This window comes from Ursus arctos, unplaced genomic scaffold, assembly GCF_023065955.2.
Source record: "Ursus arctos isolate Adak ecotype North America unplaced genomic scaffold, UrsArc2.0 scaffold_10, whole genome shotgun sequence".
Taxonomy (NCBI): domain Eukaryota; kingdom Metazoa; phylum Chordata; class Mammalia; order Carnivora; family Ursidae; genus Ursus; species Ursus arctos.
In genome coordinates, this window is record NW_026622764.1 from 82559 (window position 1) to 97997 (window position 15439).

The 15439-nt window shown below is 43.7% G+C and overlaps 1 protein-coding gene across 14 annotated transcripts in view; it reads right to left on the reverse strand.

The window, feature by feature from the left end:
* Positions 1 to 14594, reverse strand: part of UPF3A (UPF3A regulator of nonsense mediated mRNA decay) — a 50579-nt gene extending 35985 nt beyond the window's left edge. For 3 of the 14 annotated variants that reach the window (XM_026488739.4, XM_057306877.1, XM_044380198.3), the window contains exons 1-8: positions 11899 to 14506; positions 11019 to 11125; positions 9864 to 9970; positions 5763 to 5861; positions 5529 to 5639; positions 3865 to 3900; positions 2316 to 2371; positions 2067 to 2225 (exon numbers count right to left, since the gene is read on the reverse strand). In XM_026488739.4, the coding sequence (XP_026344524.3) occupies positions 2067 to 2225; positions 2316 to 2371; positions 3865 to 3900; positions 5529 to 5639; positions 5763 to 5861; positions 9864 to 9970; positions 11019 to 11125; positions 11899 to 12105 (882 nt within the window). In that variant the 5' untranslated portion in view covers positions 12106 to 14506. Of the gene's footprint in view, positions 1 to 2066; positions 2226 to 2315; positions 3235 to 3864; positions 3901 to 5528; positions 5640 to 5762; positions 5862 to 9863; positions 9971 to 11018; positions 11126 to 11898 lie in introns of those variants that run through there. The other 11 variants (XM_026488742.4, XM_048215621.2, XM_026488741.4 and 8 more) reach the window with 9 other exon arrangements.
* Between the last annotated feature and the right edge of the window lie 845 nt (positions 14595 to 15439).

Consider the following 15439-nt stretch of genomic DNA (forward strand, 5'->3'; position numbering starts at 1 on the left):
TGAGCCACCCAGGCGCCCCTGCCCCATACCTTTTATCAAGATACGGTTTTCAACACTGTCTTTAAACTTGAAGAGAGACATTTTTGGCTCTCTTCCTGGCACTTCTTGAATATGTCCCCATCTGAGACTAGGTGCCACTATGTGGCCTGCTCTGACCAGTGCAATGTGGGTGGATAGGCTGTGTCTCTTCCATGTGGTTTAAGAACCAGCGTGCAAGCTTGTGTGCCACACATTTCTTTCCCCATCCTAGAGAATGCGGAAACAAATGCCAAGGTGGAGCCTCCATCAATGGGTCACTGGATGGCAATGGTGAGCAGCGTACGATGGCCATGGAATACCAGCAACAGACTCCAGTTACATGAACTGGTGAGGTGTGAGGCTATCTGCTACTGCAGCAAACCCAGACAGGCCTGAGGGAGACGCACAGTGGTGTGTTTTCGTAGGAATTTTGTTAAGAAATTGTTCCATCCAGCAAGTGAGCCCCATGTGACCACCGACAAGGAGAAACTGATTTAGAAGCAAACGCCTAGAAAAAGCTTCGCCTCCCTTGAAGAAATGGCATGTTTTATCCTCATGGATAATGAAACTATGTTTCTGATCAATCATATCAGAAAGTAATTTATGATGGATAAAGAAGATGTGTTAGGGGCCTACGCCTGGGTGGCGTAGGCGTTAAGCATCTGCCTTTGGCTCAGGGCGTGGTCCCGGCATTCTGGGATCGAGCCCCACATCAGGCTCCTCCACTAGGAGCCTGCTTCTTCCTCTCCCACTCCCCCTGCTTGTGTTCCCTCTCTCACTGGCTATCTCTGTCAAATAAAATAAAATCTTTAAAAAAAAAAAAAAAAAAAAAGATGTGGTATACCACACACACACACACACACACACACACACACACACACGATGGAATATCACGCAGCTATCAAAAAGAATGAAATCTTGCCATCTGCAACAACATGGATGGAATTAAAGAATATTACGCTAAGCAAAATAAGTCAATGAGAGAAAGGCAATTATCATATGACCTCACTGACATGTGGAATTTAAGAAACAAAACAGAGGATCCTAGGGGAAGAGAAGAAAAATAAAACAAGATGAAATCAGAGAGGGAGACAAACCATAAGACACTCTTAAAACTGAGGGTTGCTGGAGGGGAGGGGTGGGGGATGGGCATTAAAGAGGGCACGTGATGCAATGAGCACTGAGTATTACATAAGACTGAGGAATCACTGAACTCTACCTCTGACACTAATGATACATTATATATTAATTGAATTTAAATTAAAAATATAATCTATATCTAAAAAAGAAACTATTGCTCAATTATGGCGACTCTGACCTCTTCCCCATCCTCTCCCTTTCTACTCCATCTTCCCCCAAGTCCTGATCTTTTATTTTCTTTATGATACAATTTCAATGAATCCCTAAAAGCCCTTCAAAGCCTTCGTGGAATAAGGGAAGATACATATTAGGTTGAAATCTAGGTTTGATAAGGCCATCTAAGCAGATGCTAACAAGGAAGGGCTGACTCACACTGGAGCACCCTATTTTACACAGCGAAGAACTACTTCCGTGCATTAGCCCACCCTTCTAAATGAACACATCAGTCAAAAGAGGTACTGGGCAAGAGATGTAGAAACCACTGCTGCTATGGTTAAAAAAATGTAAAAACCCAGTTCTAGGAGTGAGCCTTTATCTAGAAAGGCCAGTATACACCGAGCCAGTAGTTTCCAAATGTGTACTTTTAGTCAGGGAGTCTTTTCTCTAAAGGAAAATGTAAGCAGAAGCCCAGTCTGTGACAAGTAAGCGTGGGGTTCCTCTGGGTGAAGTGCTGCCATCACACCCAGGAGGCCAGGCCCCCTCGCCCACAGTACGCCCAAGGAACTCCCAGGGCTCAGGGAACACAGTTTGAGAACCACTACTGTACTGCAGAGAAATGGAACCATAATAACAAAACAGTAGATTAACTGAAAACGTCCTTACAAGTCAGAAGAGCTAAATACTTAAAAGGCAAAATTGTGGCAGAACTAGCTTTGGAAAAAAGAAATGAGCTGTCTCCTCAAAATTACCTTAATCCTTACTTCTCTCTCAGCCGCTCTCTTCTGTCTGTCTGCCTCTTTCCTCTTACACCTCTCCTCTTCTCTCTTCTTTCTCTTTTCTTCTTCCCGTAAACGCTTCTTCTCCAGCTCCCTCCTCCTTCGCTCTTCTCGCTTCTCTTCTCGAATCCTCTAGAGACGTGGAAAAGCATGTGTATAAATTATCTGTGTGGACATGGCAGGGACAGGAAGGATACTCATCAGGTAAAAGGGTGGACCTACCTGCTTCTCTAATTTTCTATTTCTAATATATTCCAAAAGAGGTGTGGTTCTTCTAGCTAAAACACAAAAATTGCAATGTAGTATTTAACTCTAAAATAAGATTTCTTTCCTTCATTTTAAACACTTGTTTCCAATCTGATCTTTAAATAATTAGTCTGGCTCAGTCGGAAGAGCATGCAACTCTTGATCTCGGGGTTGTAAATTCGTGCCCCATGCTGGGTGTAGAGATTACTTAAAAATAAAATCTTAGGAATAAATAAACAAAATATAGATGAGCATACGTTGTATTTGGGGGAGTTCCTATTTCATCACTATAAAGTCAAGTAATTTGGAGGCACTGACAATTCTACAAATAATAGGCAATGAATTCCTGATTCTCAAGGGAGTCTTCATATTACTCACAAAGATGCTATAAAAGCAAAAAAGAAAAGTGAGTACAACACATTAGACTTCCTGAACGTTACGAGTATTTTCCCATTTTTGCAGATATTTTAAAACATTACATAACACAGTTCTAGATTCCCTTTGATTCAACATATATTCTAGAAATTTCTTCTTTTTCTGCTCTCTAGACAATGATGTTAAACAATGTAGATTCTTGTAATTTCTTATCATATACATTCCACAAACCAGAATAACCAGATGTAAAAGTTTAGACAGTGACCCCACAGGGCACTTCATCTAAGCAGCACTAACCACCCAGGAATGAACCTCTCTGTAAACTCAAACTTGATCCTCAGCTTTCATGCCCCAGACGTGTCTGATCTGACCTGGAATTTGGTGCCCAAATACAGCGGGCCTCAAGGCAGCCTCTCAGGGGGACTGGTTCTGAGAAATATGTGTTCCCCATGGCAATGGCTGACGATGCAGGTGGGAAGGTGGAAGATGGCGTGGGTCTATTCCACAGCGCTTTCAAGACCTAAGATTAAATGGGGGAAGGAAGAATCTCTGGACACACTTGAAGCCTGGCCATGACATTTCCCGAATTCTGAGATTCAGTATTTAATCAGGAATTTTATAAGAGGGCCCCTGGGCAGGGATTCTTACCTTGGAATTAAGGACTCCTGAACACCTCGACATAATATGTCAAATGGCTTCTGCCAGGAAAGCTCTGCCCCAGATTTAGGGCTGCGCAAATGCCCACGTCATCACAGGTACAGGGGCCAAGAAGAGCCTGTTCCCTCCCTGGTTGGCTCCTAGGTTAATCATGAACTCTCAGGAAGAGCACAGCTGATGCCCTCTATAACAGGCAGTTGCCTCAAATTAGGGAGGACTCTTGCTCTGCACCATGGGAGTTGTGGACTTGTTGGCAAAGAGCAAGACCAAGACTTCCCTGGATGGGTGGAAGAGCTGACAAGACCCCACCCACCTTCCCCCTTCTCTAACAAAATACCTGCCTTGCTACCCCAAAGGATCAATGTGAAGGGTAAAGGAGACCCTGTATAATAAAGTGCTTTACAAACCATAAAAGTGTATCATTTGTTAAACAGAAGGTGCATGGCATGTAATATAACACTAAGTTAACCAACTTCTAACTGTTACCACTTACAGACGGCTGCTGCATCCTGGGCACTGTCACAACCACCTGGGAGGAAACAGGGATGCTAAGTCTCAGGGCTGGAAGCTGAGCCCAAGTCGTCTGTCTGCTCTACAGACCCTGCTATGCCACTGCACTAACCTGCAACTTCAGAGGGAATTAATATTTCCATTTAACCCTCATTGCTCAGACTAGATCATAGAATCCACTGAAGGCCAAAATCTAAGAAAAGAAAAAGGCAGTTTGCCTTGAATAGCCGGATAAGGTCCCAACTTCAATGGGCAGAAACAGGATCACAGAAACAAAGCTCCACAGCCTCATCCTGGGCTAGTAGATTGTGAATCACACTTACTCATTCCCTAAAATACTACAATGCACCTACCGTGCACCAGGCAAGTGGCTGGGGTGGGAAAGGGTGTCCCTCCACTGTGGGAGGGTGGCTGCAGCCAGCTGGATGGTGTGTATCTGGCCACCAAGGACTGTCTCAAAGCTGCTCACAAGTGGAAGACCCTGGTCCTTTTCTGTGGCTATCCTGTACATGAGCATTTATAGCAAAGAGAGAAGGGGGGGCGAGTCCTATAAATAATTTCTAATTTGCTTTCTTTCTTTTTTTTTTTAGCTCTTTTTAAATTTAACATGTTCTACAATGAGATCATGATTTGCTTCCAGTAATATTTCTTCCCCAGTCTGCCCCATGTCAGTGATGGTGCCTCCAACAATTGATCTGTTCGAGTCAAACTCTTGGAGGCCTAGATTCTTTCTGTTCCCTTTCTTCCCACACCCAATCTGCCAGAGCATATGCAGACTCTGCCGGCTAGCACAAGCAGCCCTCCCTGGACTAGAGCAAAGCCTCCCCGCTGGAAGCCTGATGTCTCCTCAGGGCAGCCACAATCCATCATGTACGGAGCAATGTGCATGGAGTGATGGGGAAAACTAATCAGGCCACATCACTCCATCAGCAGTCTCCAGCTGTCTCTTGAACAAACGCCAAACCTCTTACCCACCTGCCTCTCCAGCCACTCTGCCCCCAGCCCACCATGTACCAATCACACAAGCATATATCCTATTCCTACAGGCCCACATCTCAGCTCCCAGTCCCTTCTTCTTCCATGTCTTAGCACAGCTGCTCTCAGAGGGCCTTTCCCTCCCAGGACTGTTTCATCATAGTGTGGCACTGATCACAGGGACATGCCCTGGCTTAAAGCCTGATTATTGTTGCAGGTGTTTACTACAGTCTTCCCCACAAGCAGGGCAGATACATGACAGCAGAGGCCTCATGTGTCCCGTTCATGTTGCCTCCGCAAACCTAGGCTGAGTCAGTACCCAACCAACGTGTGCTGACCAAAAATGAGCACATGCATGGTAAGCACATCTTTATAAATATTTAGTGATTAAAAAATCCTTTGAGCTACACATCAAATCAGCTGTTACAAAATATAAAACTCCCTTCTCCACTGCTCATTTGGAAGCATCATAACTGTGAACAAATAACAGGAACCAAAAGCTCTGGTGCTCTCCCTCAACAGACACTCGGAAATATTTGCCATATTTCTTTACAACTGGAAAACACTCTATTTCTCTGCTAAGCCTGTCACAAGTGTGAATTTTTAAATAATCATGAAAAAGAAATAAATACATATCTCAATCTAGTAAAGAAAAGAAATGAGCAAACAGACCAATAAGTTCTCTTGTCTTTGCCTCTATGTCTCCCAGAAGAGTTTCGGGATTGGCATTAGGTTTCTCTTCCTCCACACAGTAAGTTTCCAAAAACTTCTTATATTCTGGATCTGGAAATTAAAAAAGAAAAAAAGAAAAGAAACATGCTCCTCCCCACATATGGGAGAGGAACTATCTTTGGTTGGTGTATTTAATTTTGCAGTTTCATAATCCAGCCTTTGTAAAGGACTCACCGTCTTCAATGCTTCCAGTTTGGGCATCTTTTCTCTTTAGCTTCTTTTTGGCTATCTTCTGGAATGGGGCGAACTCTACCACTGCAGGATATTCTAGGCCTTTCACAGAAAACAAATTGCAAAAACCATTCTAAAATTCCACTATATTCATTTTGGAAAATAATGATTTAGCTTTCTTTCTTTTTTTCTTTTTTTTGGGGGGGGGAGGGGCAGAGGGAGACGGAAAGAGAATCTTAAGCAGGCTCCACACCCAGGAGAGCCCAACGCAGGGCTGAGATCGTGACCTGAGCTGAAATCAAGAGTCGGGTGCTTAACCAATTGAGCCACTGAGGTGCCCCATGATCTAGCTTTCTTAAAGATTGGCCCTAACTACATTACCGTTTAAACTATTATTTTCAAGCAACTGCAAACTTAGCATGTCAAACTCCAGATCTGAACAAAGGACAGGCACTTATTTATTAAAGAAAATGATTTCTCACATTGCAATAGTGGTTACATAACTGAATGCGTTCAAAATATATCAAGCTGCACACCTTAAAATATCAGTATACCCTTCTCTCCCCCACTGAAGAGTCTATCATGGAATACCTTTAAATAGGTTCCTTACTAGTCACATTTTTTTAAAATTTTAAAATGTCAATTCATTGATCAATCTGTTATATGAATTCAAGGGGATTACCATGCTTAGAAGAGGCACCAAAGAGGGGCCTCAGATGGTGTGTGCAATACTCAGACAGGGTTTGCTTCAAACAGAAAAGTTCAGAACAAAAGCCATGAGAAACTGACTTGGTCATTATGTATGTGGGGGGGGGAGGAACATACCAAGAAACATTCATTATTTGCTTAATCAACAGAGGGAACACTTCCACGTTGGTACTGAATCCTTTAGCCTTGTCAGGAATGGTCAGGTGACCATGATATTGCAACTCTTATTTATCTGGACAATATTTCTGTGCTAACCATAACTATTCAGAATAAAGTCAAAGACCAGGAGGAGAGCAGGGCTTTGGACAGGCAGGAACAATGTCTGATTCACTGCTGCACCCACATGCCTGGTACATAGATACTTATTAAGTAAGAGTTGACACACTCCTGATTTCAAAACTTCTTACAAAGCTATGGTAACCAAAATAGTATGGTACTGGCATAAAAAAAGAAACAGACCGATGTCTACAACAGAGAGCCCAGAAATAAACCCTCACATACATGATCAAATGGTTTTCAACGAGGGTGCCAAGACTATTCAGTGGGGAAAGGACAGTCTTCTTTAACAAATACTGCTGGAGGGCGCCTGGGTGGCTCAGCTGGTTAAGCATCTGTGTTCGGCTCAGGTCATGATCCCAGAGTCCAGGGATTGAGCCCCGTGTCAGGCTCCCTGCTCACTGGGGAGTCTGCTTCTCCCTCTGCCCTTCGCATTGCTCATGCTCTCTCTCACTCACTCTCTCTCAAATAAATAGAATCTTAATAAAAAAATACTGCTGGAAAAACTGGATATTCACATGCAAAAGAACAAAGCTGGACTCTTACCAGATACCACCGAGAAAAGTTGACTCAAAATGGATCAAACACCTAAACATGAGACCTAAAACTATAAAACTCTTGGCAGAAAACATGGAGGAAAACCTTGACATTGGATTTAGCAATAATTTCTTAGATGTGACACCAAAAGTACAGGCAACTAAAGTAAAAACAGAAAAACTGGACCACATCACGTTAAAAACATCTGGGTGTCACAAAATACAATGAAAAGAATATAAAGGCTACCTATGGAAAGGGAAAAAATCCTACATCTGATGAGGGGTTAAGATCCATAATATATATATAAAAAAATCTACAACAAGAAACAAATAACTCAATTTAAACATGGCATTCCTCCAAAGAGGACATACAAATGGCCAACAAGCACACAAAGATGCTCAGCATCACTAAGCATTAGGGAAACGTAAGTCAAGATCACAGTGAAATACTACCTCACACCCATACCCTTTGATGTCTGCTATCGAAGAAACAGAAAACAACAAGTGTTGGGAGGATGTGGAGAAATTGGAGGCCTCGTGCCCAGGTGGTGCGGATAAAAAATGAAGTAGCCTCTATGGAAAACAGTATGGCAGTTCCTCAGGACATTAAAAATATAATTACTTATGATCTAACAATTCCACTATGGTTATACCCAAAAAAACTGAAAGCAGAGTCTCAAAGAGATACTTGTACACCCATGTTCAGGACAGCACTATTCACAATAGCAAAGAGCTGGAAGCAACCCCTGTGTCCACTGACAGACAAATGGATAAACAAAACGTGGTATATACACACAGTAGAGTATTAGTCAGTCTTAAAAAGAAAATTCTGAGACACGCTACAGCACAGATGAACATTGAGGACACCACGCGATGTCAAATAAGCCAGTCATGAAAAGAGAAATACTGTATGATTCCACTTTTATGAGGTATCTAGACTAGTAAATTCATAGGAACAAAATAGAAAGGTGAATGCCAGGGGCTAGGGGTTGGGGAGAAGTGGGGAATTATTTAAAGAGTCCAGTGTTTTAGTTCTATAAGATGAAGAGAGTTCTGGAGATGGGTTGCACAACAGTGTGAATGTACTTAACACTACTGGACTGTATGCTTAGAAAAGACTAAGATGAGGGACGCCTGGGTGGCTCAGTCAGTTGAGCACCTGGAGCATATGACTCTTGCTTTGGGCTCAGCTCATGATCTCTGGGTCCTGGGATTGAGGTGTTGGCCTCTGCGCTCAGGCAGAGAGTCCGCTTGTCCCTCTCCCTCCCCTTCTGCTCCTCCTCTCACGCACTCTCTCTCAAATAAATAAAATCTTATAAAAAACACTAAGATGATAAATTAATGTTATATTTATCATAAATCTTTAAGAAGTAAAGGGAAATGGCACTTGAATAAAGGTGCATTCAACACAAACATCAAATAGTTCAAGATTACATCTGTTTTTCCTCACAGGAAAAAAATCTCTTGGCCTCAGCCGAGTAACTCTTTAAGGATATTTTGTTAGCTCTCAGTGAAGAAGAAAACACTTATCAGCAGTGGAGTGGGGTGGAGTGGGAGGAGGTTGGTTGGTGAGGGGTATACAGAAAATATGCTGTTACAGGTGTACACGCTTGATTGCAGCAGACACAACAGCTGACAGTCTGACTGGAAGGAGGACAAAAGCAAGATCCGAAAAGTACAGAGAATCAGAACCATTTAGAGTAGAGGTAAATACCCGTCTCAGCAGGCAATGCTGTTCAACAGAGTCAGAAACTCATGTTCATTATTACAATCCCCTCCCCCATGACACTGTCCAGAAATGGTATAATTATGAGTACTCTGTTTAACATTCTTATTTTATAAATTTTTTTCAAGATGTATTTACTTATTTTAGGGGTGCTGGATGGCTTAGTTGGTTAAGCCTCTGCCCTGGGCTCAGGTCATGATCCCAGGGTCCTGGGATCAAGCCCTGAGTCAGGCTCTCTGCTCAGTGGGGAGCCTGCTTCTCCCTCTCCCTCTGCCTGCCACTTCCCCTGCTCATGCTCTTTCTCTCTCTCTGTCAAATAAATAAATAAAATCTTAAAACAAATTTTATTTACTTATTTTAGTGAGGGGGGAGGGGCAGAGGGAGAGAGAGAGACTCTTGAGACATCTCATTGAGTGTGGAAGGAGCCAATGCTGAGATCATGACCTGAGCCAAAATTAAGAGTCAGATGCTTAACCGACTGAGCCACCCAGGTGCCCCAAGAGTACTCTAAGAAAACATAGATATAAATGAATAATATATTTTAGAAAATTTCTATTGCACAAGAGTAAAGTGATTTGGTTTTGGTACATAAGTGAAGTTCACTTATCCAGAATCTCATTTATATGAAATACTCCACTCCAATAATAAATAAATAGATTGTCACTGATACAAAGAATTGATGGATTTATGTATAATTTTACCTTTCAACATAAGCACACAACCACAGTAACACAACTGAAATTTATGAACTTATTTTAGATGGGTATCTGAGAATTTAATTATAATTCACAAACATCCCAGCAAAATTTAATGTACTTTGAGATTATATTAAAGAGTTTAAAAAGCCAGTGATCCAACCTTTACTGTCAATGAAGATATAGCCATCAAAACGATCTCTAAAAAGAAGGATGTCATCAGGATTTCTAAAATTAATGTATGCTCTTGAGTAAAGATGAGGATAAAGACTGAAATAAGAGATAACAGGGAAAATAGTTAGTAAAAAATTCAAGACTTCTTTAATTTTGATTTTTTTCTTTTCTAGATACCTAAATGCCAAAGAACACCTCTCAGCTAATTACAACAATCTGGGTATTCTTTAGCAAAAAAAAAAACAAAAATAAACAAAACATTACCCAAGATCTTTTTAATAACTTGGGAAAGACACTTAAGGTCAGTCTCTCTATGACACAGAACAGGGTTAAAATACTGGTCTTCCAAAGTTGAAAACCAAAGGCAAGGTTATTCAAAGGTCAGTCCTTATCACACATCATGACCCAATACAACCTAACCATGATTCATTCATAGATGAAAACATCATATGGCACAAGAGACTCTTCACTGACTTAGAGAACACCTCTATGTACTCTAGGGAGTATTCACTGTAGCACATGGTATGGGGACTACAGAAGAACTAAGCCTTTCTCCTCTGCCTCACAACTACCAACTTCCTTCATAGGCAGGAACTTTCAACCCCATTCCACAGATGAGAACACTGAGGCCCAGAGAAATTCAGTAGGTGCAAAAGGTGCAGTTAGTTAAAAGGTGGGACTGGGATTCCAAGCTGAGTTACTCTGAGTCCAGGGCCTGTCCTTTAACTGTACCAGTTTTTTTAAACTTTAGTCATTTGAAAGTCATCTATTTTTTTTTTTTAAACAAATCTATACCCCTGAGTGATATTTTTCTTTGAATGGACTGGCGGTTTTTACTTAATCACAAAACGCAGCTCAACTGTGCCCTGTGGAAGGTCTGGCCTGAGCTCTGCCTTCCCTGCTCGTGAGGATGTGGACGTGCTGAAGTGACCGGGGTGCGAGAGGGACTCGGCAAAGCAGCTGGGAGGTAGGGTGGCAGGGCGGGACGGGAGCACACGGGGTCTTCCTCCGGTGTCTGGTTTCCGTGTCGGATGGGGGTGCCGGCGGAGGCACCCGTCAGCTCTCCTCTAGGGAAGTGTCCGTGCGGGAAAGAGGGAGACACACAGCCTCCCGCCGTCGCGCGGCCGGGCTCCCGGCTTCTCACCTCAAGTCGGCGGTGAAGAACTCGAAGTAGTCGTGCGCGGGCAGCGGGTGCAGCTGCTCCTCCAGCTGCTCCTTGGTGAGGCTGGGAGGAAGCCGCCGGATCACCACCTGAGGGAAGTGCGGACGGTGGGCTCGGCGTCCCGCCCAGCGCTGCCACGCGTGAACGCCGCCCGTGTTCAGGCTCGGAGGGAGCGCTGCCCCGGAGTCCGGCAGAAACGCCCACCGTCGGAAAGGCGCAGGAATCCGGGCACCGACCCGGCACGGCCGTCGGAAAGCGCGGCGCGGAACACCCCGCGTACTGTCCGCGCCCGCGTGGAAAACTCGACCCTCACACGCCCGCGGTGGGCGCCGACCGCACCGCACACGGCCCCTGCCCGGCCGCCCCCTCACACGGCCCCTGCCCGGGACGCAGCGTCTCAGCGCGCCAGCCCCGACTGGAAACACCACAGGCTCCGGGCGCCGCTCTTCCTCCCCACGCCAGGAAAGGCCGCTTCAGGCGGGGCAGGAAACGGCCCGCTTCTGGCCGCTGGCCGCGGTGCTGAAGTGACCCGTCCCGGCCCCGCTCGCCCAGAACACGCCACCCGGGGCCTCACCCCCTCCGCTACGCCCCAAACCCTGAGCCCGTCACGCCTTCGCTCAGGACCATTCCTCTTCTCGCGAGGTTTGCCCGCCCCGCCTACCCGCCTCCGGAACACAACACCCTTAGCCCCCCTCCCCCGCCTCCAGCACCACGCCAACCCTTGGCCCCGCCCCACCTCGCTCAAGACGATCCCTCTTCTCGCGAGGTTTGCACGCACTTGCCCCCCTGTCCTCGCCTCGACCCACCCTGTTGAAGACCCTCCTCCCCTCGCGAGGTTTGTCTGCCCCGCCCCTTCCCCCACCTTGCTCAGAACCGTCTTCTTCTCCTCGCGAGGTTTGCCTGTAACACCCCCACAGCCGAAGGACGAGGTCGGTGGCACCTCTGGTTCTCGCCGCGGCGACTCCCGGCGGAACTGTACTTCCACAGCCGACAGCTTTTCTCTCCCGCTCGAGCCCCGCGCAGCAACGGCCGCCCCGGAGCCTCCCACCCCCTCCTTCTCTGACCGCATCTCGCACCCGCCGCGGAGCAGCAGCTGCCGCCCACCCCAGCCGAAACGTCGCGAGAACTGGGCCGTTGCCCCTCCCCCCCGCCGCCCATGATGCTCCACGTCCAGCACCCCGTTCTCATGCCCCACCGGGGCCTGGGGCGTGCCGCGGACCGGGACCTCCAGCCGGGAGTGCACGGTGCCGGAAAACTCCGACCAGTGCGGGCAGCCGGGTCTCGGGAGGGTCTGGGAGCAGCGAAGGGTGGAAAGGCTTCGCCCAGTAGCCGGTCAGCGGGAAATTAGGGACCAACAGGGGACTCGATCTCAGAACCCCAAGATCAAGACCCCAGCCGAAGGCAGACGGCCAACTGACTGGGCCACCCAGGTGCCCCTCTTTACTTCCTGTCATTAACAAGGTTCTAAGAAATGGTTTCACAAAAATCACAGAATTTTAGAATTGAGGTTTGATTAAATTATTCTGAAAATTTAAAAATCTTATAATACAAATCGTAAGATATAGTGAATGAAATATACTTGTAAAATAGCTTAAGATTTTATATAAAAAATAACTGCATCACAAAATCTAGCTCTCTAGACATCATCACCAACCCTGTTAAAATGTTTTGTTTTACGTACACACACAACTTTAGACAAAATAACCTCCAAATATCAGAGTGAATGAAGCAGTTGACTTTGCTTTGCCACGCCACACATGAATGTGGTCCTGGGGTAAATGCTCGTCACCTTTTACTTGGGAGCACACCTAATTGGTAATGGATGGCAGTGGTTTAAAGCAGCAGGTGACCATAATACCCATATTCCTCCGAAAATGACAGTATGACAGTCTCTTTAAAGTTGGCAGGAAGGGTGCCTTTTTAGGAAGCTATCACTATAAGAGTACAAAATTGGGTAGTGATAGAAAAATACTTGACAGTACAACTACACGTTACCATTCTTTGATACTCTCTGAAGCCTAAATGCGGCATTAACTGCTGATCTGAAAAACAGCCTGGATTTTGCCTTTCATTTCTTAAAGCACTGGCAATATGGTAATGGCTCCTTTATCAGGAGTTTGCTTTATCAGAAACCTAAAAAATACCACATACATGATCAATGAAGAAATTACACGAAGAAATATTTTGGTCTGGAAGGCAAAATAAATGTGAAAACAATATTAATACCTTCATTTTTATCTATTTTAAAAATTACTATTTTAAGTTCATTTGATTTTCTAGCCCTACCTAAAGAGGGAGGCATAAAAATAGGCACATGTGATACCTGACAGAGAAGAGACTGAAAAGCCATTAAATAAAGATGAAAACTCAGAACCTCAGTAGAGCAGTAGGTAACTCATAAGTGCATTACTGCATTAAACCGACATTCACTGTGGTAAGCTGAACCAACAGCCTGGATGCTGGGCCCTGGAAGCATCAAGAGCTGCATTCAGTTTCCTCAAATGTACAAAGTCTTACTTCAAAGACCTCCTGGAGTTAGCACTTGGGAACCTCAAGGAATGAGAGCCATTATTTTTTCCCCTTAGCTTAAGGTAGATATATACGGAATACATTTTAGGTGAAGATAAAAGTTTTGGTATTTAAGGGAGCATTTCAGATGCCAGGAAAAAAAATTTTTAAGTGGGCTCCACTCCCCAATATGGGGCTTGAACTCATGACCCCGAGGTCAAGACCTGAGCTGAGATCAAGAGTTGGACGCTTAACCAACTGAATAAGCCACCCAGGCCCCCCGGAAAATTCATTTCTGTATAATAGTTTGCTAATCATGCTCTGAGTAAATGTCTCAGACACCATTAAAAAGTAGGGTACTGTACCAGCTGAAGTCAGGATGAGGGCTTCTAAGAGTCTGACAAATGAAGCATACAATCCCATCTCTATTAGACATATTTAAAGCTCTGAATGAGAAACACTGTCAACCAAAAATTTCATATCTGGCAAAACTATTCTTCAAGAAGGAAGGAGAAATTAAGACATCCCCAATAAACAGAAGTTAAGGGAGTTTGTCACTGGTAGACAAGTATAAGTGCCTTCAAAAAATGCCAAAGGGAGCCCTTCAGGCCGAAATGAAAGAATGCTAAACAATAATTTGAAATCTTATCAAGAAATAACAAGGGTAATGATAACTACATAGGTAAATATATAAAAGCCAGTATTAGTGCACTCTTGGTTTGTAATTCTTTTTTTCCTGTATGATTTAAAAGGCAAATAAATAAAACAAAAATTATAATTCAGTGTTAATGGGAACAATGAATAAACACGTCATCTGTGACAACAGCAATATTAAGAAAGGGGGAAGGCAGGGCGCATAGCAGTAGTGTGCTCAAATTAGGTGGTTGTAAGTTTAAGACGAAAAATGTAATCCTCAAGGTAGCCATGAAGAAAAACAACAATAAAAATACAGAAATACACACAAAAATATCAACTACACAATAAGGCAGTGAAAGAGGAACTGAGGAACAAGAAATAAGCAAAACACATAGAAAACAAACAGCTGGTGGCAGCTCAGGCTAAATTCCTTATCAGTACTACTTCAAATGTAAATGATCAAACTCGCCCAATTAAAACCCAAAATGGATTAAAAAAAAAATGATCCATTTGTATGCTGTCTATAGGAGACCTGCTTAGATACAAAGACACAAAAGAGTGAAAGTAAAAGAATGAAAAAATATTCCATGTAAATAGTAACAGAGAGAGTTGGGCTGGCAAAACTGTTACAAGAGACAAAAAGGACATTATATATTGATAAAAGGGTCAATCCATCAAGAAGCTGAAAGAAGTATAACGTATATGCATCCAGTAAGAGCCCCAAAATACATGAAGCCAAAATCAGCAAAATGGAAGGGAGAAAGACACAGTTCTACACTCACAGTTTCAGACTTCAACACTCAATTTTCAGTAATAGAATCCTATTTGGTCATGTTGTAGGCATAACATCAACAAGGAAATAGAAGATTTGAAAAGTACTATAAACCAACCAGACCACTTCACCCAATAAAAGCAGAATACACAATCATCTCCAGTGAACAGCGTTATGTTCTCCAAGAAGGACCATAAATTAGGCCACAAGAAAAGTCTAAATACACTTAAAAAGACTGAACTTATACAAAATATCCTTTCCAACTACAATGGAATAAAACTGGAAATTCATAATAGGTCACCAAAAAACTCATAAATATGTGGGAAATTAAACAACACACTCTTAAATAACCAACGGGTCAAAAAAGAAATCACCTAAACACAAATGAAAACAAAATACAGCATAACACTTACGGAATGCAGCCAAAACAGTGCTCAGAGGGAAATATATAGCTCTAAATGCTTACGTTAAAAACAAAATCTTAATT